The following is a 25,867-nucleotide window of genomic DNA, read 5'->3' on the forward strand; positions in this document are numbered from 1 at the left end:
GCTCAGAGATGATGTGTGAAGTGCATATCCTGGGGCAGGAGGATCTGCAGTAAACTGAGGCAAAGCTGGCAATGGAAATGTCATGGGCTGTGGGTGGAACTGGTGTATGGCATCAAGAGGTGAGTAAAGGATGTGGCGTATATGGTTTGTGTGGGTAGCATGGGGTGTGTGGCTAAGGCATGAAGCAAATGCTGGAGAGGATTATGGTTACACGCTAAAGCTGATGGAGAGACCCACAAAGGGAAGAAAAGACAAAGCATTGGAGCGGGCTATGGGGAACAAGCCTTGCTTGTGAGGCAGATGATGGCAAAGCAAAGGAAGGATGTGTGCATCAGACGAGACACCTTTCGGAGGGATGGCACAGGTCCCCTGCTCCAGTGGGAAGAGAGAGCCAGAACAGTTGGGACTGGAAACACAACGCCCAGCTCAGAACAGCCTGAACGAGACATGGGACGTGGACATGACTGCTCCCAATGGAGGCAACCCGAGGACGGTACTGAGCAGCCAGGTGGGGGGAAAGACAGGTCATGGAGATGCTGTGTTACACCACGATGGGAGTTAGTCCGGAGCAGCTTGTCCAGATCAGGAATGGAGCTCAGCACAGACGTGCATGTGGGAGCTAAGGGGATGCTGCAGGGAGCAATGTTTGCATCTGATTTATTTTCTGTCAGAGGCAGCAGACTGTCTCCTGCATCTCCATCCCCAGGATGCTGTGCCCTATAAAACAGGGCACCGAGACCAGATGCCTACACATGAGCAATACCATGGAAAGCAAAGAGCTGCAGCAGGTCAAAAGAGCTGGCTACCTGTCTGTCCCTCCTGTAGCCTGTGTCAACATCTATTTTGCCCTTTGCATGGCTCTGCCAACACCTGTTGGTGTGGGGCATCTGAGCTGAGATGTCCTTGCTCCTGATGGGACAATCTATGAAGGACAGGCAGGTGAAGGAGGCTGGGGAAGACCTCTGCCAAACAGACTTGAAGGTAAACATAAAAGGGGAAATAGGCAGGGGACTCCCCTCTGGCACATTTCCACTCTGCTACTCATTTGGGCAAATACAGTATTTCTTGGAGATGTACCCAGCTGGTGGAGTGCTGATGAAACCTAGCCAGTGGAAGATGGCAAAAATGCTGAATGATGCCCAAAATGCAGCCTGAAAGCTGCTCTGCTCTGCTGGTACTTTCAGGGAGCTGGGGCTGGGGAGAGAAAAGGCTGTGATGCCTGGTCCAGCCGCGTGTTCCCTGGCACCCAGAGTGGCTCTTCCACCTATCCAGCTCTAGGATGGTGCAAACCTGGCTGCACCATCCTCTTCCCACCCAGTGAGTAACAAGAGCATTGCCTCAAGCCGGGTTTGAGGAGGCAGGTGAGGGGATAAGCTGCCGGCCAGCCAGAAAGCACAAGCTGCAGAAGGGGATTTTTGCTCATGCACATTACCTGGTGCATGGGAGGCTGCAGCACCGTGCTCCACGTCTTTTAAAGCTCTTCTCTACATCCTCGCTGGGGGACCCTTTCCTGCAAGTGGCAGGGAAAGAGAGGACGGGAATCGATCTGCGACCCGGGCCAAAAATACCGCCTGCCCTGCAGCTCCTAAAAGTTTCCTCTGCTCCTACAGGCTGGGAGAAAGGGGGTGCCCGAGCTGCCAGGCACACCGGCGGGCACGCTCTGCAGCACGGGATGCCTGCCAAAGGGGGACGGAGGGAGGGGACAGGGAGATGAAGCCTGCGAGGTCTGGTGAAATGGGAACTGTGATCTGCTGTGATCCTCTGCCGGCACAGCCCTGCAACTGCCGAGGGTGGCTGAGGGATGAAAGCCTCCCGGGCTCTGCAGCTGCCTGCGTGGGTCCCCCCGCGCACCAAAAGGTTCCTGACCAGGCGTTCAGGTGACTGCGGGGGGGGGGGTTCAGCCACCTGGGGCTTGCCCTCTCTGGGATGTCCTTGCTTAAACAGGGCTTTCTTGTCACACTGAGAAGGGCTCTGAGTGTGGCTCAAGGTTGGGCACGCTGTCTTGCTGTGCTCCTGCCCTGCTCTTGCATCTTAGCAAGAGGTGGCCCCACGCCGCACACAACACGCACACAAATCCCGTGCTGCTGACTTCTTGCACACCCTTTGGCAATCCATTTTAAAGAGCATTGGGCAGCAGCAGCAGGTCCATGAGCTCCAGCACAACATGCAAACACAGCCGATTGCATTTTGAGAGCAGCAGGGGAGATCCCTGCCCGGCCAGAAGAGTGGAGGCAGCTGCTGCGCGTTCATACCAGGGGAAGCAGCGTGCCAGGACTGTGTTTTAAGCAATACCATGGAGCTCCGGAGGCCCCACATTTCGTTTCCGAGCTGCCTTTGCCTCAGATACCCCTCTTCAAGCTTCGCTTGCCTAGTGGCAGTGTAAATATAGAAACACAAGCCCTGTGTTTTTTTTTCACCAAACATGTCCCTCCCACCTAAGCATCATCTGTGCGAGTCCTCCAGCTGCTCCTATACATGGTATGACCTTTTTCTTCCCCCCTTCCCCTTGCTCCTCTCCCCTCTCAAGCCCCGCTCCCTTCCCTTCCCTGCCCATGGTGGGGTCCCAGGGCCAATCGGCTCCTCCAGACGATCGAATGTCACTATAACTTGAGGGCTGCATCACCTTGGGACTCTTGCAGATTCCAGCCCGTGCTGAAGGAAGCTCGGTGCTTCTCTCCTCTCCTCCCAGGTAAGCAGCAGGTTTGAATGGAGGAGGATCAAGGGGAGGGCTGGGGTTTTGTGGGATCTGGGTTCCTGCACAGCTCTGAGCATCTCTGCTGAGGACAAGGCACTTCTCCTTCCTCCATTTGGTTGGGCATCGTACAAGGCTACTGTCACCTGTGGAGATTTGGGTGCTGTGGACTTGCAAGGATCAGCTGGGGGGGGGGGAGAAGATCCTTCTAAAGCCCAAGGCTGGGGATGAAGCAGTGTCTCTTAGGGTCAAGGAGGCATACGTCGTGCTCAGGAAAACCCCTGATGGGAAAAAGGGGTGGCCACGATGGGAGGGATGAAGGGCAGGACAACCAGGCAAGGAGGTGTGGGGCTGAGAAACACCGACACAGTAATGGAAAATTGCCCCCCTCCCATGGGAAAAGAAGAAAATTAGGGAAGGAACCCCTCCAGGAGGAAGGGGGCGGGGGATTCATTGGGGCTATGGGATGCTCCCCACATGCGTGGCTTCAAACCCCTGTGCATCGCTGGCCTGACCCCCAGTGCAGTGACATGGAGGAGCTGCGGTGTGCTGGGGAGGCTGTAAGCGATGGCCAGGGCTGGCGGCCTGCCGGCACGGGATGAGAAGAGGCAGGGGGTATACGCCAAGCAGGCTGCTACCTCTTAGTCCACTTCTTTCTCTCAGCCAACTCCACACAGGGATCCAACAAGACCCAAAGACAGGGTTAAAGGGCACATTTTGGGGCAAAGAACTGACATTTTGCTTTGTGTTGGTGGAGTGTGCGGTAGCAATTGAGTCCCACTACCCCACTGCAGCGAGAAACACTTTCTGCTGGAAAATACCGAGCAGTTCAGAAACAAAGGGAGGAGGCAGAGGGATGGAAGAAATATGCCTTATATAATTCATATATATATATATATATATTTATATATGTGTTGGGCTTGCAGCAGCTCCTGCTAGGAATGCACAGCCATCTGGGGCTTGGTGCATGGAACCCGTGCCCCTTGCCCGATCACCGTCCCTGCCGGCTCCCACCGCTTTCTTCCTCCCCACTTTCCATAGGGCTCTTGCCAGCTCCCCTCCCTTGTATGGCTGCAGAGCCTGGCGCAGGAGGGGCCGGCCGGTGGGTGGGTAATTTCCAGGGCTGGTCCCAGGGCACGAGGCAGCCTGTTCCCCCTCTGGGCGGACGCATTCTCAGCTGCTAAGATGCTTCTTGGGGCGTGAGGGCTCCGCGCCTCCAGCCAAGGACAGAAGTGTTTGAGGTCGAAGGGGATGAGCTGACAATGTGCCCAACATCGTGGCGGCCCCTGGCTATTTGGGGTTGATGAGGAAGAGGGTATTTGCCCCACCAGCCAAGAGGGCATGCAATAAAACTGCCACATCCCTGCCCTTGTTGGAAAGGGAAGCGAGCGTGCGTGGCTTTATTTCATTTCTGGATGGAACAAGAACCAGGACTTGAGGATCTTCAGCAAATAAAATCAGAAATGAAAGAGTTTGAGGTTTTTAGCTTGAATTAAATGCGGAAAATAACCTTTGCCTTTACCTGAAGGGTGGGAGGAGGCAGGAAGCTTGGGCTGGCAATACTGTGTTTTGACTTCCTCCCGAATGGTGGGCGTTATTAACTAATTGATTTTATTACATCCTTAAACCTCAGTCAAGACCAGACGCCCTTTTTTTTTTCTGGCACTGTACGAACAAAAGCCAGTTATTGCCTCAAGGTGCTAACAGCCTTAATCTCAGGCTGCGTTTGCTGTGTGTAATGCAATTTCCACCAAAGGGCAATCCTGAGCCAGCTGGAGACTTTCCATTGCCTTCAGTGAACAAAAATAAATAAATAAATAAATTGCTCTTAGTGGATTGCTTTCTTCAGCACCTCTTGGAGGCAAAAATGGTTTTATTTGCTTCTTTGACGACAGGATTAGCTATGTGGCCAGTGCAGGAATCGAGGAGCCAGTTTTGCTCTCGGGTGGCCTGGGGTCTTTCTGTCACTATCTGGTTTTGCCCTTGGCTTCAAGGCACCATCTGGCTTGTTATTGACTCACTTTATCCAGGGCTCAGAAAGCTCCTCTGGGCTGGGGTCGCTGGGTGTCAGAGATTTTGGCATTCTTGCCCAGCTCCTCCAGCAGGCGGGCAGATTCCTTGCAAAACCCCCCTCGCTTTCACCGCGCTCGGATTAACAAATATGGAAGGGCGCAGGGGAGCAGCCAATGTGACAACCCTAGGCAAGATGTCCTTAGAGCTAAATTGGAGGCTGGATGAGCTCATTCCAATAGCTGTTAATGGCAAGCCTGATTGCCAAGGCTCCCGTTGGCTTCAGCTGCCCTGCAAAGAGCAGCACGCCCCGCGTTACGTGCCCGCCCTGTACCAGGCAGGCGCTGGGCTCTGCGTGCTCATGGAGGGCTCTCAGGCTATTTTCTTCTCCAGCACGGAGCAGCATTACTCTTCCTGTCGGGGGGGGGGGGGGTGAAATCGAGAGTTAACCCTGAGCCCTTTAAAAGTCCTCTAGTCTTGGCTTCACCTTGGGAAGGATGAAATCTGGCTTTACAAATTAAGGGCAGAAACCACACGAGGGTTTGGCCACTGCCCCCAGTCTCACAGATTAAGGGTTTTGGAAGGAGGCAGGAGCTGGGCATCTGGAATCTTCCCTCTGTGGGCTTCTGCCAGGACAAGCTCTGCTGTCCCACTGCATAAAACAACATGCTGTCAAGCTTTAGTGCCATTAGCTTGAGCAGTTTTTGGAGGCTGGGATGAGGTGGCAAAGCTCTTGTACTGCTAGCCACGAGCAGACAGCGAGTGGAAGCCTTCATACTGAGGATTTGATGATCTAGATAAAGATGAGGGGAGAGAGATGAGAGGTGTTACATCCAAACAAGCAGCAGAAAAGTTTTTTGCAAAGCTTTCTGCTGCTCACAAACAGGAATCCTGCCTTTCCTCCTGCACGGGGAGGTGTGGGCGATCACAGGTACCCAGTTAAAGGCAGCCCCAGACTAAGCGACCACAGGACCCAGACCTCGTGTGTCCTAGCAAGAGATCTACCTCCTGTCTGTAACGTGGTCATTGCTGGCAGAACTCCCTGGGCAATGCTGAGTTACAAAAAAAGGATAAATAAGGAGACTAAAAGCACAGCCTGTTTAGAACGTGGGTTTTTAAAACCTTGCTGGTGCTAACGCGTGGTGTCCAGGGTCACTGCTGGGGAATGGAGAGGATCCCTTATAGGGCAGAGCTGGAGCCTCTGGGATTACTGCCTTCCTCTGAAATAGAAAGCCTCTGAGCTGCAGTTGTTCCTTTTGAACCTAAATCGGTCCACCTGCTCCTTCAAGACATCTCTCATATATCAGCTGAGTAATGAAGTCCTGAAAGCCATGCTTTGGGTTTCCCAGCCAGGAGGAGCCTGGCTTTCTAATTTAAGACCTGCTGCTGGTTTGGAGGAAGTTTGGGGGGCCCTTCCCCACCTCTGCCCCCTGCTCTTGGGGCAGACAAGGCTTTTAGGAGAGCTGTAGCCCTGCACCGCTGCCATCTCTGGACCCGTTCGAGCTCAGAAACGCAAGCCAAAAAAGTGCCGCGAAGGCAGTTATCTCTGCCACGCGCTGCGAGGATGTGTTGTAATAAATACAACTGGTTGTATTGATGTGAATTGCCTCACTATGCATTTGGCCAGTTTTCATCCTGAATTAATCAGCAGACCATTGTTCATTTATTAATCAGCTGTGTAAGCCAGACGCTATTACTTAAGGTACTCAGTGACAGTTTCTGTGTGCTGACAAGTAAATAGTTATCTCTGGGTATATCTGCAGAGATTTTATTTTATTTTATTTAGCTCTGACTAATGCTTTGGAGCTGGCATCTTCCCACTTCTAGTAGCATAAAAGAAGGAAACATAGGAAACATATCTCTAGGGAACTTGCTTTGGCAGGGGTTTGGTCCCGATGATCTCCTGAGGTCCCTTCCAACCCCTACAATTCTGAGATTTCCCTGGTCTCGCTGGAGTGATGGAAATGTCAGCAGGGTGAGAAAGGACACCCTGGCCTCTGCCCGTCTCCCTGAGCTTTGGCGCTTTGGTAACCCAAAGCCAGGTCCAGGCTTCACCCCCTGGGGTCATCTGCGCTAAGCGGCTGAGTTGACGGGGCACGCCTTGCCAGCCGATCTTTTCCTTTTTCCACCTCTCCTTCTCATCTGACCCGGCTGGCAGGGGGCAGCGCTGCTCCGAAAATGGCAGTGTTGGTGGGGGATTGGCTGCTGTGTCGGGGAAGCAGGCGCCTGCCTTTTTTTGTCTTCAAATGTCAACCCATCTGCTCCTGCCTTGGCATTTTTTAGCGGGCTCTCTCACTAATAACACTTTTTTCTTTTTTTTTTTTCTTCTTCTTCTTCTTTTCATCTTTTGTCTAGAAACTCGCTGCCAACATGTCTGATACCGAGGAAGTGTAAGTAGAGGGAGCTGCCTGCACGTTCATCTGTTTGCTGGGCTCCACGCAGCGCCCGAGGGCATCCCCGCGGGGCTGAGGAGATGGGTGCCACCTCGTGCACAGCCCCAAGCCCCCCGGGGCACTGCAGAAGGGCCTTTGGGTGCCACAGGGCCCATCAAAGTTCATCCGACTAGGGAAGTCCTCCTGACGCCTCGACCCAGCTCAGCTTGTCCTCGGTAGTCACGGTGCCACACGTGGTAGGGGCTGAATAAAAACCGGTGGAGTGGAGGAGACACTTTCTTCCCTTTTTAACAAATCCAGAGAAATGTGGCCAAACTCATTTGGCACTTATACACCAGGAAGTACAGAGGGAGATTTAGGGCAGTCACAGGATCAGAGGCATTAAGGACAGACCTGCAAAGGTCATTTACCCTCCTCTCCTGTTATGAGGAGGAGGCTAAATGACATTCTGTCCAGTTAACCCTTACACAAAACAAAACAAAAAATCCAAAGTTGAGATTCAGCACATTTTTGGCCAATCTCAAAATAACACGTCCCTTGCTCTGTCTCTCTGTGCTGTGCCTTGCCCTGCTCTGCAGCCTGTGGCTGCTCCAGGGCTTGGGTTTTGTGCGAGGTGGTGGCAGAGCAGGAGAGGCTGGCAAGGAGGGGTGAGGAACGGGAACTGAGCATAAAGTTAAAGGTGTTACAGCCATGGGATAAACACTTCTAGGGGCCAGGGAGCCTGCAGCATGGCTGGACATCGTCACAGGCTTGCCCCGTGCACCAGGGATGGGGTCCAGCTTCACCAGCCCTGCACAGTGCTGGCTTCTAAGTATCACGGGGTGGTAGGATTATTCCTGGCTGAGATTCCATTTGCAACCAGGAACATCATTAAAAATAAACGTTAAATATCCAAAGCAGCTACTTTACTAATCTAAAAACCAGATGACTCTTCCAAGAGCAGGGAGGAAAGAAGAAACAACACAGATTTTAAACAAAATTACATTGGGTTACTTCAGTATAGTCTGGCCATAATACAGAGTGGAAGAAATATTTATTTAGTCTCAATAACCTTTTTCCCTCTCTCGCAGGGAGCAAGGAGAGGGTAAGTCTGAAATCTGTCTCTAATTGCTTCCACGCCAGTCTGCAGCATTCACTGGCCATGTGCATCTTCTCCTGTCTGCCTGTTGTTGGTCTGCTAACAAAATGTGCTGGCACAGTTAGCCTTGTTTGATGGATAAATAGATGTCAGTGCACCTATCTCCTTGTGTGTCTGTCTGTCTGCCTACCTGTCACCAGCTTCTGGTATCTGTACGCTATTTGTAGCACCGGGGCTGTCTTTGTGCTGTGGGCAGCCTTTGGGATTTCAGCCCAAAACTGATGTCCTGTTTGCAGGGGACGCTGCCAGTTTTTGTAGGGGCACTGCCATCTGCTGGCAATTTATATTGAAGGTTTCATATACATAATTTCTGTTTTTAAACATAAAAACACAATGCATACAAGCAATGTATGTAGAAACGAACATATTTTTTCTTTGTTGTTCTTCCTTATGCTCATTTGCCACCTTTCTTTCTAACGTGCTTGTATGCCTGAGCCCCTGTTGCCCAAGAAAATATCCAATATAATATAGTCTTCCTTCCCTTTTATACCTCTTTATTTTTTTCTCAAAGTCATGTGGTTTGCTATTTTTCTTGCTGATTTGGAAGTGGCTGCTCTGAGGGCATCTTGCCCCAAGTCCATGTGAGTGTAAAGGGCTCTGTCGTGGGTGATGTCCTACTGATGTGCCACCCATCGCAGGCTGTGTGCTGGGCGCTGAGGCTGGTGGTTGATTTGTCTGCCTTTTTTTTCCTCCCCTCTATATCAATGCAGAGGAATACGAAGAAGAAGGTAACAAAACACTTAGAACGTAGTTTATCTTTCCTGGATTCTTGGTCCTGCCTTTCCCTTGTCTGTATTTGACCCTTCTCTTTGGTGCTTGCCGCTAAAGGTGAGCTGAAACACTTGATCGATCACCAGTTGAAACAAGAAAACCAGCCAAACTGGGACCATGACCTGCAGAGACTTCACGTTACAGTGAAGCATGGGATTTGTAGGAGCCACAGGGGCTGGGTATAAAGCTGGTAGCTGAAATTTGGAATTGGAGAGTGGGTTGTCTAGCACCAGACAGGGTGCTGAGAGGGATGGAGAAGGGGAGGCAGGGGACTGGCTGGCAAAGATGAAGTTTTTTTAGCATGCCTTTAGCTGGCAAGCGGTGATTTGACAAGCTGCTGGAGACACAGAGGAGATTTTTGGAAAGATGGAGGATGAAAAGCCCTTCATACCTCTCAGTTTTTTCACCTGAGTTGCTTCAGAGCAGGGAGGGGAAGGATTTGGAGCTGTACCAGTGTCCTTCCTGGGCACCTTTGACACGTTCATGCAAGCGTAGCTCTCAGTTGTCGTCCTTCGTTTTCCCAAGGTATCTGGAACTGAAGTGAGGGTCAAGCTCTGGGGTACATCCACAGGAGCTTTGCTTTCTCCCAGGATCTGACCTTAGTGTCTGAGAGACCTTCTAAAGGGCCAGGAAATGAAGCCTTGCCTGGGAGGAAGGATGTTTGCCCACTGAAGGTGTGAGACCAGCTCTGATGTTTCCCCTGTGCAGAAATGTCCCACCTGACCATTTCATATGCAGCAGCAGCTTTTTATTTGCCATGGGTTCCCCCAAATTGCTGCAACCAATTCCCATCAGTGGTAATGGGAACAGAGGTGAGAATATGGGCTTGCTCAGAATAGTTTCAGCCCTAAGACACACCAGTGTCTCGTGTCTCTGATGCTCCCAGTATTGCTGCCAGGGGCATCAAGGACTCAAAAAAAGCCAAATGCATTGCAGAGGTGCCTCCAGGTCTATAGTGGCCACCTGCCTGGAGGGGCAGAGCCGGGGAGGTGAAGGTGCTGCTCATGCTCCATCCTTCTTCACATCTTGTCAAACATCCAAAGAGTGAGCAAAGGGCGTCATTCCTACAGACAAACCTTCCTAAAAGGAGAAGTGTTTCTTCTTTCCCCTCTCCTTCCTTCTCTGACTGTCTCCTTTTGGGTTTCAAGGATGATATGAAATTAAAAGGCAGGTGGCTATTTTGCTTTTTTTTAAAAAAAAATAAATCTGCATGCTCATCTCCTCTAAGTTGTATCTTCTCATTGCTCTCCACTTTTGCTTGACCTCTGTGTTATCTTCCAAAGCCACCCATCTCCTTTCACATAACTTCTCTCCATCACTTTCTAACAACTTCTCCAGGCCTTAGCTCACTCAATTACCACTTTCTAACAGTTTTCTGTTTTCATTTTCCTGTTTGCTGCTGCTTCTTGTTCCATGACACTTGCCCCCTGAAGCTCAGGAAGAAGGTATGTGACATGGCTTCTGCTTTCTTTCTCTGGGTGCAGAGGAAGAATGTGGGTGAAGAAATCCAGAGCAAACAGTTCACACTTGGTGGCCAGAAGTCGGTCCTGAGCCGCAGACATCAATGCAATGACAGCCATTGATGTCACTTATTGAGCTGGTAGGAAATTGGACCCATTTTTGGGTAGAAGATCCATATATAACTACACATCTATAGCATGCATATACATGTGTGTGTTTATATATCTGTATGGAAACAAACATGTTTGTTTGGGCGTACCTTTTCCACTAAACTGAGACTTTCTTGTCACAAAGGTGTTAAATCCCCTCCTTTCACTCCCTAAAATTAGATTTTAAAAAAAGGGATGTGGGGGTCGACCCTGCAAAGTTGATATCCATCTCTTGGTGTTCAGGAATGAATTTCTGTGACATTTCAAAATTTGATGACTGTTGGCCAAAATTTTTACCCATTCAAGAAACACAGATTAAAAAAAAAAAAAAAAAAAAAAAAAAAAGAATGGAGCAATTTTATTTTTGATTAAAATTTCATCAAAAGACAGCTTTAGGAAATTTCAACCAGCTCTAATAAAGAATGAAGTAGTGGATGACTTTTTAATGTGGTTTTCATTTGTGGTCATATTCCCATATTTCAGTAACATTTATAACCCCATAATATGCCCATAAAAATGTTATTTTTATTTCTCTCTCATCCTGTAATTCCATCATTGTGTATTTCTACCCATAACGGCCTGGGAGCTTGGGAAACCTCAAGAATGTTTAAATAAGATATTTCTTGTTTTAATTTTCTTCTCCCGTTCCCTTCGCCGCCTGCCGTTTCCCACCCACAGAAGAGGTCCAAGAGGAAGGTAGGTGAAAGCACTTCTCAGCCCCGCTCTTTCCTGCAGCAGGGCTCAGAGCTGATGCTCGCCTCGTTTTGCAAGGTGGTAGAAGAAAACAAGAGGCAAGAGAAGGATGCTGTGGCAAAGGATTCCTCACCTGACAACATTTGCTTCCCTAAACTGCTGGTTTAGCAGGGTGTCTGCAGAAGTTTGGGGACTCCATCGCGGGTGCCCCATACCTACTCGTATCCATGCGGTTTTGGGGAGGTAGCAGCATGGGAAATGAGGGCACCATCCCCTCCTGCAGGCCACAGTGAGCTCCCAGGCTGATTTTGAGCCCTGGGTGTTTGTAATGCCCGCTGTGGGGGGGTCTGGCTATAAAGGTTTATATCCCACGTCCACTGGTTTCTCCTGCATAGCTTGGCAGATAATGATCGGATGGATTTTAAAACCAAAATCCATCTGGGGTAAGGTATGCTTGTAGCCATGTTGCACAGTACATATGTGATAATATGTAATATTATATATAGTATACTGTATATATTATGAGTTATAGACTATAATATATAATATTATATATAATATAAATAATAACACTGCAGAATGCAGGTGTTATTAATCATACCTATACAGAGGCTGGCAAGCAACCCCAGCTGGCTCCCCGCATTGCGCACGGTATTTGCAGGGCACAAGAGGGGCTGGAACAGAAACCCACCCATTGCACGTGAGAGGTTTGGGCCTTGGTGCTCCGAGTATGAGGAGCCAAAGGGTGTGTCGGTTCCCTTCACATTTGCAAAGTTTTCTGCTATGGGCATATTTGAAACCCCAGTAATCCTGTTTATAATGGGGGTAGCAGTTGGCAGGTTTTTTGCAGAACACAGGTCCAGAAGGATTTACATTTCTTCTGTCTGTGCGTGCTTTGGTTGCCTGTCTCCATTTCATCTCTGTTACTCTATTTCATCCCCCCTGTGTTTTTTAGACTCCCCTGTTGTGTTCACACACCCTTTAGTCTAACACTTCTCGTTTTCCATCTCATTGCTCTTGCTCCCTGCTGCATCCCAGCTGCTGAAGTTCATGAAGCAGGTACGTGCTGTGACCTTCCTGAATCCTCCCCGTCCTCCCCTTAGCACTGGGAGGAATTCGAGGGTGGTGCAAGAGAAGCAAGATGTGATTACGTGGCGTTGCCTTTGCTTTCCACATTTCCTCCATAACCTCCTCCTTTGTAGGCTAACACATTCCTGCCTGACCAAACCTAACTGCCTGAATGCCCACTTTAAGTTGCAAATCTGCTCTGGTCCGTGTCTCCGGAAGCCAGATGCTGGACCTTCAGTTTTTCCCCCATCTGTGCTTTGGAGGAGCTGTCTGCTGCCGTAGCAAGCTCCCTTTCTGACCAGAGCAGGCAAAGCTCCGGGCACAAGGCCCTGGACATTGGCGTGGGTGCTGCACTGCTGGCACCCCAGGCTCTGCCCTCTCACCCCATGCACAGTCTGCCATAAAGCCAATCTGCATGATGGCAGAAGGCTGTTCCCATGAAACTGAACTCAGAGGAAAAGTCCAGCCTGTACCTGAGCACCCAAGCAATATGTTTTTGTCCATTCATTTCACACGGTGCAGTTATTTTCCACTCACCTACATCTCAAATTCCTGCTCTTCCTGGCCATTAGTGCATCCCTTACTGGGATTAAACTTTTCTCTCTGGCCTGACAGAGTTTTCAGCCTGTGCAATATCAGCCTACGTATTAACGTGTCTCTCCCAATGTTCCTTTGCATCCTGTCCTGTGGCACCTCCCACCTAAAGAAGTTCATGAGGAAGGTATGTGAGATGACCCCTGAATCCCCATTGTTCAGAGTAAGCTCTGCTGTGGCCATGAGGTCGTAAGGTAGTAAAAGAAGCAGGAGTTAAAGCCAGGCACCTCAGTGTGGAATTGCACTTGCCACTGTGTTGGTTTTTGTACTCTCTTCCTTCATGTTCTGTCCTGATGTTTGATGTCCTGGTGATGCTACATGGAAATTGCTGCACGAAAAATTAAAAAGAAACTTCTGTAAAGTAGTTTACAGAAGGGAAATGTAAACCTCTTGCAAGGATTGAAAAGCCTCTGCTTTGAGATGGGTTGGATCTGGCTGGGAGGCTTGTCCTGGTCCTCCATTTGGGGAGGGTCGGGCCTCCAGGCAACCTGCAGGTGTGCCCCGCTGGGTGTGCTGTTCTTACAGCAGCCTCCCCATGTGCCCACGGCTAAGGTTAAAGCCTGCTGTGTAAAGCAACAGGTGATGATTCTGTGTTTTAGCTTTGCAAATGGTTAAAGACGGCTTTCTTCATGTTCGTGCAATGGCATTTCTAGGCTGCTGTGTCATGGTGGCAAGTGCAGCCGTGTGCCACCAGGAGGGTGCTGGCCTCAGGCTGTAAATCTGCTCCAAGCCTGGGCAGACAGCAGCCCTGTGAGGGTGCACGCTTCATCCAGAACAGCAGCAGTGTGAGTTTAAGACAAATGCCACTGATATGGCCACTTAAATAAGTTTTATGTTCTTAATACCTCAAACTATCTGCGCCCTCCCTTTCAGTAGTGCTTTCTGTATCTGTGTTCATTTTATTTCCCTGCAATATATCCTCAGACTTCCCTCCCCGCTATTTGGTACAAGTGCAAGGTTGTTCTGATGTCTCTAACGCTCTTGTCTTCCTTTGCATTTTGCTCTGTGACTCTTCCCACCCGCCAAAGCTCATGAGGAAGGTATGTGCCATCATTTGCAAATCCCTCTAGCTCTGTCCAGAGCGGTAATGTGCGCAGGAGTCCTGGCGGTGGCCGAAGAGGAGAGGATGTGAAAGCATCCTCTGGGCGCTTGCTGAGAGCTGCTTCGCTCGGTGATGGGCTGCATCAGTTCCCACTGCTGCTCTCGATGCGGCTCCAGTTGGCCTTCCCTGCTGCATGCAGCACTTTTATTTCCCCCCGTGCTCTCATTTTCCCGGCCAGACTGTCCGTAGGGGTACCGGTTGGTACGGGGATAATGCTCCCCAAAGCATCTCCTCCCAGCTGGCCCCAGTGCCACGTCCCTCGGCCTCCCACCCCGTCACTGCATGGAGACAACACCCAGTTTTGCAGAAGCGTGTGCTGACCTGGAGTTTTTTTTTTCTTTTTTTTTCTTTTTTTTTTTTTTTCTGGTTTAATGTGCATTATGCAAATATGGGGATAGCAGGGTTGCAGTTCTTCTTGATTTACAATGTGCATTAAATCCCAGATCTGGCAAGGCGGTCTGTGCGATTAGCAAAATAGTACAACATGCTTACCTGAGCATCCTCCCACCACCCAAAAACACCTTACCTTTAAACTGCCCTCCCAGCCCTTCCTTGCATGCCCAGCTAGGCTGTGACCCCATGGATCAGGGAGCAGAAAGGTGCTCGTGCTCTCCTTCCCATCCCTGTGTGTGCTCCACGCACCAGGGTGGAAATCCTGGCTGCTGGGGAAATCAACACCCACTCCCCTGAGCCCGCTGGTTTCTGCAGCGGCTGGGATTTCTATGCACATGAATAAGGACAGGTTGCCTAGGCCCTTTTTACATGTTCAAACCTGTGGACCTGATTTAAACACAAGTTATTCTTTATGTCCGCTGATGGTAGTGGTTTATAACATGAGTATACGTCATTCTCCTGCATTTCTCATCTCCCAGCACCCTCTCTCCTTCCTTTCCATGATTTTGATTGACATCCATTTTCCCCTCGACTTCTCTTTTAATCTTATTAATGTTTTTTTATCCCTTTAACCCCTCTACCCTAGCTAAAAAAGTGCATTTTTTTGTTTGTTTTTTCAATGATCCTCTCTTTCTTGCTCTAATTCTATTATCTTTCTTTGCATCTCCTTCCCTGCTACTTCCCTCTTAAAGAAGTCCATGAACCAGGTATGTGACTTCTGAATTCCTCTGCGTCAATCTGAAGGGTTATTGTGTGCTGGAAATACAGTTTGGCAATTTCACAATTGGGTTTTATTCTCAGTTGGGACTAAGTGGAAAATTTGCAAACAAAAACCAAAACTTTAAAAACAAACAAACAAACAAACAAAAAAAAACGAAGAAAATGAAAGCCTTCTTTGGCAGATATTGAAATTCATTTTTATTTGGGTGAAACTAAACATTTTGATCCAACATTTTAGATTTTTTTTTTTCTTTCCTCTTGGGAAGAGTTCCAACTTTTGAAATGAAAATTCATTTGGAAATAGTTCTGAAGCATTGGCTTTATGGATAACGTGGACTATATATAGTGCAACACAAGAACATGAATTTGGAATGAGAGATTGTCACAAGGCAAAAAAAATGAGATGATTTTGCTTCAGAATGTTAATATCAATGCAAGCTTTGGTTGTGAAACTGTTTCAATTTTTTTTTTTTTTTTTTTTTTAACCAAAATCTTAGCTGAATTTACATGAGTTTTGAAATATTGAAATGTATTTGGAGCTGTGATTTTGGACACAAAACGATACCAGTAACTCTAATATTATACTCAGGAATTCGAAGATGGTGGAAGGAACTAGATAAAAATACAAAACATTAACGATAAACTGTAACTTGCAGCTTCCTTACACCTTCCATCAATAATACTTTCCTCTGCCCTGTGGTGCATAATAATGAGGATGAGCTAACTGTTGCATGAAAGATGTAATAACGTTTTTGTGAACAAATGTTTCCGTGCGTGCACTGTGATGACAGCTGCTGAGTGGCCTCAGAGCCGTCCTCATGCTGAGAGTGGGAACGTTAGGATGTTTATTGTGTGGAAAAGCAGAAATCGAACTCGCAGCACCCTCTGAGCTGTGAAAATGGTTTTGTGCCATTTTGGGCAGCTTTCTTAAATCAGCCATCTCTCAGAGCCGTCCACCCCAGCTGTTCCTCTCCGCGGTCCGCAGAGGGAGACCAGCCTCTTGGTTTCGAGCAGAGCAGCACTGCTCCTGCGGCAGGCAGGGATTGATTTGGTGTGACTTAATGCTTCAACACTTCAACACTGCTTGCACAGCTTCTTGCTTCCCATACTGCCCTTCCCACGTTAATGATATCAATTCCTCGTTACCTGTGGCTACGTCATTCCTGAGCTGGGTTTGCACGAGCTGGAGCTCCTTGCTGCCATCCCAGCCACCCCGTATGTCTCTGCCCCCTGCATGCCTTCCAAAGTCCTGGGCGTTGGTCTCAAGCTCGGGCACATGTATCGGCTTGAAATTTGTGCAAATTAATAACGAAATCCAATTAACAGTCAAGCCATACCTACAGCCTTCCCATGCTTTCTTTTCCCTGTAACCATCTGTCTGCAACACGAGCAAAAAGGAAGGTTTATAAAGATGTAAGCAGAAGGAGAACCTCTCGCAGCTCTTCACGCTGCCTTGTTATTATTTAGTTTCTGTGCTGTTAATGCTGTCTTTGTCTAATGCATCTCGTGAGTCCCAGCCTGGTCCTGCACAAGGTCAGAGCTATTGCTGTTGTGTTTCTTCCTCTAATTCCTTTACTTTTCTTTGCTGACACTTTCCACCTAACCAAATGCACGTGTGTGACATCTAATTTCCTATGTATTAATCTGAAGTGTTCCTGTGCATAGGAATTTGAAGATATTGAAGAAAACCAGAGTCACAAAGAATCAATCCATTCTTACGATTCCCTAAAATGTATTCTCCCTGTAGGAAACACAGATAACTATTTGTAACTGGGGTGGCACCTTGTAGGAAGCTTAGAAGAGACGTTTTAGTGCCCGTGCAAGATTTTAGGGTTGTGACTACAGAGCAGCTTGGGTAGAAAGCATTCAAATTCCTTTCATCTTCCTCTCTCTGGCATCCCCTCCCTGTTTACTTCACACTCCACTGTCACTGTTCTCCTCTTCCCCTCTTATTAACGTCCCCTCCCCATAATCTAGTATGCAAATGACACCCCCTTCAGCCTGGTCTTACCAAAGTTTGAGGTGATCCCCCCCTGAATAACTTCTAATTCTCTTATCTTCCTTTCGGATGCTTTTCCCCTGACACTTCCTACTAAATGAAGCCCCCCCTCCAGGTATGTGATTTAACTTCTAAACTCCCCACTGTCTGTCTGCTGGGACAGCCTGCATGGAGCCAAATACACGCTGACAGGAGATCATGAGCAAGCTGTTAATCAGAGCTTGTGCCTCGCATACATTTGGGGTTGTGGATTTCTCTCCTTGTTTTGCATTGTTTTAGTTTCTTCTTTGAAAATGTTACTAAAAGCCACGGAACACGTATACTATTGTGAAAGAGCAGATCAGCAGAATGCATCCGTGTGGAATGGGTTAAATCCTGTGCCGTAGTAAGTGAAGGAGTATTTTTTCCTACAGCAAAAGCTTCGTTTCAAATCTTGGGGCAGAATTTGACCCATTGACTATACACAGTGAATATAAATACAGTGCAATTTTGCATTATTTTTATGGCTGCTTTGCAAAATATTCAGCAGCGTGTGTACGGCTGAAAAGCAAAATCTGTCCCTCAAATCTGCACTGCTAATCGATTCTTGCTTTGCCAAAACCAGAAGAATGAAATGCAGGCCTGCACAGACTTTTAATCAACATTTTCTTCCTCTGAAGTAATCCATTTATAAATCTACATTGCAAATGGATGTGAAGACGAGCAATAGATTTATACAGACATCCAGATTGTCTTCAAGGAAGAAAATGGCACGAGCCATAGATCCAGAAAAGAGAACCGAGCTTCTCTAGAAGTTAGCTGCTGCTGCTGCTGAGTTACAGCAGGTATTTCAGGAGGTTTCCAGACCACATCACGTTTATCTCAAATGGCTGGAATGCTGCTGTAGAAAAGGATGGATCCAATGCTTTGAGAGTGCTGACAATGTTCATGTGCATATTTCAAATCGAGGTAGACCTTGGCACATTGTGCTGCCAAGTTGTGCTTTACGCATATAATGCTCCTAAGCTGTTTTATGTATTTATTTATTTTTTTTAACCACCGCACTATTATCATGAAGCTGCCTGTTTCACCCGACTGAATTCTAATCCCACCCTGTGACTTCTGTTTATATGCTGTTTCAAATGTAATCGATTTATTTCATCTCAGGTTTACTTCTCAACCTCGTTCCCCTCTCCCCTTTTCCTCTCTACCCCTCCTCCCCTTTGGCTCGAAAGCTCTCTTGCTGTGTGAAATAACAGGTTTCTCGTTCTCATTCTCTTATTTTCCATCGCACCTTGTTCCATGACACTTCACACCTGAAGTTCATGAGCCAGGTATGTGATATGACTTCTGATTTACTGCGTGTAGTTGCAACATGAGTGTGTGCGTGTTGAACAGGAGTCCTGGGTTGGTAGAAGAGAACAAAACAAGAGAAACAAATATTAACCACAATGATCACTTGCAGCCCTCTTCTCCTTTAATCTCCACGCTTACTACTACTTTAACCTTACAGCACCTTTAACTCCCGACAGCCTCTCCAGATACCTCTTCTCCTTGGCTTAATTCACTAATTCCTTTATTTTTCCCCCCCTTCACGCATTCCCTGGTCTCTTCCTCAGGCTTCCAAGAGCTTTAAATATCTGTTCTTTTTTCTTCTTCTTCCTATCTCCTGTCTTTCCATCACTGCTCACGCCTCGACACCTGCAGAGGAAGCCCCTGAAGAAGGTACGTGATGCCTCTAAAGACCCTCACCCTTCTTCTCTTTCAGTGCTGGGGAACCCGTGTTAAAAACACCGACCTTTTTCAAGAGCACAGATAGCACGGGAGGGAAATGGCCTCTCTGGATGGCTTTGGGTGAACATGGAGAAAAGGGTTGTCTGCTAGCCAAATCGAACCTCCAAAATGCACGGGAGCTTCATGAAACAGGCAGGGCACTGCAGATGCTGCAGGTCTCAGCCTCGCTGCAGTGCCCTCAGGCTTTTTGTTGTTGGAAGCTTGTGGGTCAGTACGTCCCTTGGGTTATATGGTGGTCCTGACTAGATAACAGCCCACAACGTGTGGTTGAGAAGGGCTCAGATCTCCTTCTGTTGTGTGTTCTAGGCTGTTTTCAGAAAGGGCTGATGTAGTTTGTTGTCATGGACAGACAGAAGTGAGCGACAAAGAGAAGTGAGAGTCCCTAGCTGATGGCTGAGGGACATGAATGCTTTGTTCCCACACACATGAGAGTTTTGCTCTTTGGATACGCAAGTCCAGACAGTTTGGGATTTGGTTATGAGGCTGAATCTGCATCTATTGCTTTGTTATTATTTCCACATAACTAAAGCTGCAGCTTTCATAGCAGACATTCAGGAAAGTCTTCGGAAGGATGGTTAATTTTTATCAGGTTCTCATAAAACCTGCTATTGAGCTCCTCACAGGATGATTTTAGTGATCAGAAGTGCAGAACTTCAGAATCAGCTAGAAAATCAAAACTTTTGTCAGGTACAAAGCTGAGTTTGGCTTATAACTTGATATGCCCATGTGTGCTGGGCAATGTGGGATGGTGTAAATTATAGGACACACTTTTACCTGCTGCAAACTGGTAGACCTGTAATTCAGCTCTGGACCTACCCAAATTTCATGATTTTGATGGTTCATGATCTGGCATTTTCGTATCAGGATGTGACAGTGTTTTAAGTCCACTCATTTCCAGCTAAAACTTCACAGCTGGCAAATGTACCGCCTCTTATCACTCCTTCATATTGTTGCGTTGCTGTTGTAAGGAGCTAGACACCCTTTTCTTTATATTCCTCCCCATTATCCCATCTCCAGAGAGCGTAGCGGGGAGGGAGTGAGGACAGTTGCTCTCAGGACAACAGCGCTGGTTGTGGATTGACTACTGTGCTTCTTTTCTTTTGCTTTCGTCCTTCAACCTACAGCTGATGAAGAAGGCGGATACTACGATGGTAGCTCGGTGTTGTCGTAGGACAACAGAGTCATCTTTCTAACATCTCACTCTTTTTCTTTGTTTGTTTGTTTTTGCTCCTCACCTCATTTTAAACTCAGGAACTGGGCCAAAACATCTCTGCCGCAAAGAATCGCTCACTGTGTATATCCAGTCACTCCTGGGGGGATCCCTGTCATGTTGAGAAGCCTACACATCCCCACTAGGAGGGCAGATTGTGAAAACCCAGCTCTAGAAGCTTGTTCTTCTTTTTTTTTTTGTAGATAGATCCTGTTGTATCATACTTTTCATTAGCAAAATGTCCCTATCCAAATAACCAGGAAAGTCTCTCAAATCCCAGAGGCATGATTAAAAACAGAAGCTGGGCACTGTGTGGACATGCCTTTCCCACCCAGCCTGGAAAGTCATGCTCTCCAGGCTTGAATTTGCAGATATTTAAACTTCTGCTCCAGCCATGCACTTAAAATTGGGCTTAACATGGAGCATCTGAATAAATTTATTCAGACTGATGTGTCGTAATTTTTAAGTTTTGCTTAAAAGAGTGTGCTCTTCAACACTGGGTCAAATAGGCCCTGGAGCACACAGGTGGGAACAAGACTTGTGGAAGGACTGAATCTAAATGTATACGGGGTCAGTTTTGCTCTGGTGTGTGGGCAGATAACTTACTGTCCCTGGGCCAAATCCAAAATCATTTTCAAGGTATAGAAAGCTCTCGTGGACTTTGAAGGCTTTGAGGTAGCTCAGTTGCGTTCAGATGACCCCAACCCCTAGAACACCTGGCCAGCTGTTTCCAAAGACGAAGCCCAACATCCCTTGAAACTACCTTGCTTTTTCTGTATTTTCAGGCTTTTTTTTTTTTTTTTTTTCCTTTTTCAATTTTAGGGAAATCCTCTGAGGACCTTTCAGAGACCCTGATGCAATTTTCACTTCAGAATGGGATCTTTCCCTCTCTTTCTTTCTCTTGTTTTTCTCTTTCTTTCCTTTTATTTTTTTCACTAGCGTATTGATTTTCAAGGACAGACTGTGAGTTAGAGAAGCTGCTTCTCAGAAGTGGGATGGAGAAGGAGGGTGTTTAGGGATTTCTGAATGAAGCAAAGGCAGGTCAGATGGATTCATAGAAAGGGGAGCATTTGTGGGAATGTCTCACAGACTGGGCAGGAGAAGTGGGTATATTTTTGGTGGTGTGTGTTCTCCAGGAGCCAACCCTTTCGGAAACCAGAAACCAAGAGACTCTCTCTAATCGCCGTGTCAGTGAACTTGGATTTCCAGTGGTTCTTGCCTTCTTTTGGCAGGGTTGTATGTGGGGATTTTGTCACAGCCCCGTGCTTCATGGGCAGAATGCGCAGAATATCAGTCAAAATCCACCAACAGGAGCAGGAATTTGCTACAACAATTCCTGTGTGTCAACAAATTTTGGCACAGTTCCTTGACTCAGTGTCTTGAAAGATGGGGCATCTCAAAACAAATCACTTCCCTGGGCTCCTTTTGGTGCATACAGTATGGACTATGCTGGATCATGCACTGCAAAGGACAGGTTTATTACTTCTCCTTTTTTTTAATAAATGCTTCTGTTTCTTTGTTATCCCCTTTTCTGGTTTTCTGGAGGTACCTCTAAATATCATAACTACAATTTTTTTTCTCAAGAAAACTAACTAATCTTAATATTGTTTTGGCAATTGTTTGTTGGTTTAATTATGTGTAAAATGCTGATTTGTTAGTGGCTGAAGCCAAATTCACCCAGTCATTGACAGACAGGTGTCAATCCTGGCAGCCAAGGTCAACAAACAAAATCCGTCATTTCCTCTGTTCTTTTTCTCTCTGTGAAGTGTTACTAATTGACAGCTTTAAGTTAAACAGGAGCGTTTCTGAAAATTATCTGGGTATGGCATGAGGGAAGGGAATCCTGTGTGAATAACATCCCTGGTAGACTGGTTAATCGTGACTACTTTTCCTCTTTCCAGATCTAAAACAAAACAATTCAACTTATATTTTAAGAAGCTCACTGGTTATTTTGAAAAGCAAAACAATTAAAAAAATAACCAGAGAAATATAGAAGTGCATTTTTGCCTAATAGTATTTTTCTTCAGGAGCGATTTGTGGTTTCCTTTATATGAGTGCTCCAAAACACTTTTCTAATTACTTGCTGTTTATTTTATTAGCATTGCTTTGGCATTTAGAGGCCTCAGCTGAGATATGTTTTGGTAGGCAGTGTTCTTGCAGTAAATGAGGAAAGTGTCTACTTCCAAAATTTCATTACTGAAATTGATATGGGAAAGTGTGAGAGAAAGGAAAGCTTGGTTTCTGATATCTTTTATTCAACTCTCACATCTTTTCTCTTAATTATTCCAGTTGCCTATTTCCAGTCATCTCCTCCAGTTTTGATTATCCAACATCCTTGCAAGCATCTCCCCTAAATATTTTTCAGTTCCAGTTTTTCTGTTTATTCCCTTATAATATTTGATTTTATTTTATTCTACTCCGTTCCACTTGCTATTCCCAATTTCCTCCATCAGTCCCAAAATAGATGGATGCAAATAAGCACTTGAAAAAATCTAATAGCTTTCTGTATCATGATACGGATAACCAGGCTCATGCAGCCGCTCCTGAGGGAGGCTGGTTTTAATTTTCCTTTACTAAGCTGCCTGTTTTTACCAGATTCAATAGGCTGTGAGCTTTTTGTTTCAGTTCCTCCCACCGAACCAACACAGGGAGAGTCTTGTACAGCAAAATCCAGCATCTCTGAAAGTTCAAATGTACCGTGTGGTTATGAAAGTCGACCTGGGTCCCTGTGAGACGGGGCCAGAATAAACACGTAGGTTTAATTCACTTCTATTTGTGAGACCAACAGTGCTGAACTTAGCGGCATTACACTGAGGCTAACAGCTGAAGTTCAAAAAGCAGAGCAGGGAGGGGGACTGATCGCAAGCACAAATGTTAAGCAAGTAGCTCATAGGGCAGCACATTTCTGAGAGCCAGGGAAAGGTCACTTGTGGCAGGGGGACACCTCTGACTGCTGCTGGGCCCAGAGCTGGCAGCCCATGATGGTTTAGCCTTCCTACCAGGCCATTATACCTTTCCTGGAGATGCGGAGAGCATCATGATTAACATTTACAGGAATTTGGCATGTACCTCAGCAGGAGAGGATGCTCACTAAGAGAGGATGGTCTTGGCAGGCTGGGTTTGAGGGCCACCACACTGTGCAGAAGAAACATCCTCCCTGTGGCACCAAGATATCTGAGGGTTACGTGCCCTAAGCTATCTTATGAGCCAGTGGGCATAGAGAAAATGTGTGGCATCAGGCTTTTTCCCTCCTGGCCCCCAACTGAGGCATTTAAGCCAAACCTATTTATCGTTGACGCCACTCTGAATTCAGGTTAACTTCAGCGGGGGAAGTGCTGATTGAAAAAGGCAATGTTTTCTTCCACCCTCCAGCCCATCTGTCCTCCTTGGAGCTTTGGTCAGGACGGTTTGAGAAAAATAATTTAGCATTTACATGAAACCATTGCCTACCAGATGCTACGTTTGGGATTTTTATACAATCTCTTGATTCTTTTCTGCCTAATTCTGTTTTAAGGGTAAAAAAGACAATCTCTCCTAGCAGAAAGGGTTGTGTGAGTGTGTGTGTTTCTTTTGGAAGTATGTGCGATTTAACCAGTTTCTCTGGGATGTTTCCCCTAAGATTGAATTTCCCTTCCCTCCTTTTACTTTAGCAGCTGGCATGATCTCTGTTGTTCTAACTGTTCTCCCTCTTTTTCCCTTCCTGTTTTGCTCCATGCTTCCAAATACAGAGGAGAAGCCCAGAATAAAGTAAGTATGAAGGGCAGGGGGTTTCAAAACCCTGGGATAGTTTTTTTCTGATCTAGCAGAAGCCCGTACGGTGTCTGTTAGGCAAATGGCCATTAACCTTTGTGCAACCCTCCCTCGTGCAACATCCAGGCGTTCCTGAATGCCTTTCCAGGCTGTCTGCTCCTGCCAGAGGATGCCTTAGCAGTAGTTACTGGCCAGGGTCTTAAGATCAATTCCTGATGGAGTTGGTGAAATTGTCCAAGTCTCACAGCTTTGTATGGAAAGGAGGTGGCTCTGCAGTAAATTCTTTGTGAGAGCCCATGGCTGGGAAGCTGCCCATCCATCCAGGGCTGTGGACAACAGGAAGGATGGCAAATGTTAGGCAGGGCTGGCTAGAGCTTAACGGAGGTTTCCTAAGGACCTTCCTTTCCCACTGCACTAAATGCCCAGAACTAAGCGTGCAGCACTGCACCGACAGCCTTGGGGGCCACCATGTACCTGTGTGGTAGGGAATGACCACAGATTTTGGGAATGGAAAGGGTTTTTAGGGGCATCTCCCTGTCCTGCACAACCTTCCATGAAGTTCACAGGTCCCTAGTGCTTTCTGGAGTAGTTTTCAGTTGACTTGCTGATTCACACCTCTGCATCTCCATTAACATTTCTCCTTGTCAGCATCATTCCCAAGGGCAGATCAGTTCAGAACCTGCTCTTTAAAAAGCTGACTATTTTTTAACAAGAAAATTCTTTTTTTTTTCCTTGTCTCTCTGCAGACTAACTGCTCCTAAAATACCCGAGGGTGAGAAAGTAGATTTTGATGTAAGTATTCCTGAGGCTGCGTGTGTTTGTCTGTCCATACCTGTCATACACGTGTGGAAACCCACATAACTCCTCCTGTATTAGATATAGCTGAGGATAAAGCCAAGGACAGAAAGATGGATACTTTGCTGCCTGTTTTCAGTGAAAGGCTACCCTCTGCTTCCTGAAGCCCTCTGGATATATTTGTTAATAGGATCAAGCTAAAATACTATTTATTTATTTATTTATTTTTCCCTCCTCAAATCTTTGAAGCTAACACATGAAAAACAGAGAAAGAGTTTTAGGAGCTCTCATATCCCCTGTCCCACTACTGTAAATGGTTTGAGACTTACAGGGCAGATTGAAATAAAGCAGGTCTATGCTTAGCTGTTGCTGAGAAACTCTACCTGAAATGACAACAAAAGTTAACAATAAACAGAGATCCAAATGATTTTATAGAAAGCTGATAGAAAAATGAAGAACTTCTGGTGTCAAAAGTCTCTGCAGAAATGTCTGTTGTACCCAAAATGCAGGGATGTTTTCTAGGTAAGATTCATATCCCAGCCCTCAAGCTGAGCTCTGTACCTGCAAAGAGGAGGCAGCTAAGCAAAGCCAGGGATAAAATTCAGTGTAGGGAAATAGAAGATGTGGATCCTGCTCCCTGCTGGTCTCCTGACTGTCACTTGGATGAGTCTCTGTCTCTGACCTGCATCAAGAGCCACTTAAGCTAATCCATGGATAACCACAGACACTTCCTGCCTTTGTTTCTGTGCAGGAAGGTGGGGTGCTGGGAGTCTCCAGGGCACAATCCTGGAGCAATATGGGCTTGCCTAAAGCTTTCTCCTGCTCTTCTAGGACATCCAAAAGAAAAGGCAGAACAAAGATCTGATTGAACTGCAGGCCTTGATCGACAGCCACTTTGAAGCCAGGAGAAAAGAAGAGGAAGAGCTGGTTGCCCTCAAGGAGAGAATTGTGAGTTCTTGTACTGCTTGTTCACTGTGCTAGACTGAGAGATCTGGATGAGAAGTTGAATCCATTAATCCAGTCACTTCGGTAGAAAACTGAGTTGTCATGCATACAAATGATAGTTCATGCCATCCCTAAATGGTTTCTTCCCACCTCTGCCTCCTCTCTCTGCCCAGTTTTACAGCTGGGAATTGCAGGTTAGCCCCATCCTCCA

The 25,867-nt window shown here is 47.0% G+C and overlaps 1 protein-coding gene across 13 annotated transcripts in view; it reads left to right on the top strand.

Annotated features, from left to right (window-relative positions):
- The first annotated feature begins 2,561 nt into the window (after positions 1 to 2,561).
- The window catches only part of TNNT3 (troponin T3, fast skeletal type), a 30,665-nt gene continuing 7,359 nt past the window's right edge, over positions 2,562 to 25,867 (top strand). Inside the window, exons 1-12 of one of the 13 annotated variants that reach the window (XM_040559585.1) lie at positions 2,562 to 2,689; positions 7,058 to 7,092; positions 8,166 to 8,179; positions 8,944 to 8,961; positions 11,293 to 11,310; positions 15,157 to 15,171; positions 17,287 to 17,298; positions 18,485 to 18,496; positions 18,870 to 18,887; positions 23,895 to 23,913; positions 24,663 to 24,708; positions 25,543 to 25,659. In XM_040559585.1, coding sequence (XP_040415519.1) covers positions 7,073 to 7,092; positions 8,166 to 8,179; positions 8,944 to 8,961; positions 11,293 to 11,310; positions 15,157 to 15,171; positions 17,287 to 17,298; positions 18,485 to 18,496; positions 18,870 to 18,887; positions 23,895 to 23,913; positions 24,663 to 24,708; positions 25,543 to 25,659 — 309 coding nt within the window. In that variant the 5' untranslated portion in view covers positions 2,562 to 2,689; positions 7,058 to 7,072. Of the gene's footprint in view, positions 2,690 to 7,057; positions 7,093 to 8,165; positions 8,180 to 8,943; positions 8,962 to 11,292; positions 11,311 to 13,997; positions 14,010 to 15,156; positions 15,172 to 17,286; positions 17,299 to 18,484; positions 18,497 to 18,869; positions 18,888 to 23,894; positions 23,914 to 24,662; positions 24,709 to 25,542; positions 25,660 to 25,867 lie in introns of all 13 variants that reach the window. The other 12 variants (XM_040559588.1, XM_040559587.1, XM_040559586.1 and 9 more) reach the window with 12 other exon arrangements.

Source organism: Cygnus olor, chromosome 5 (genome assembly GCF_009769625.2).
Source record: "Cygnus olor isolate bCygOlo1 chromosome 5, bCygOlo1.pri.v2, whole genome shotgun sequence".
In the NCBI taxonomy this organism is placed as follows: Eukaryota; Metazoa; Chordata; class Aves; order Anseriformes; family Anatidae; genus Cygnus; species Cygnus olor.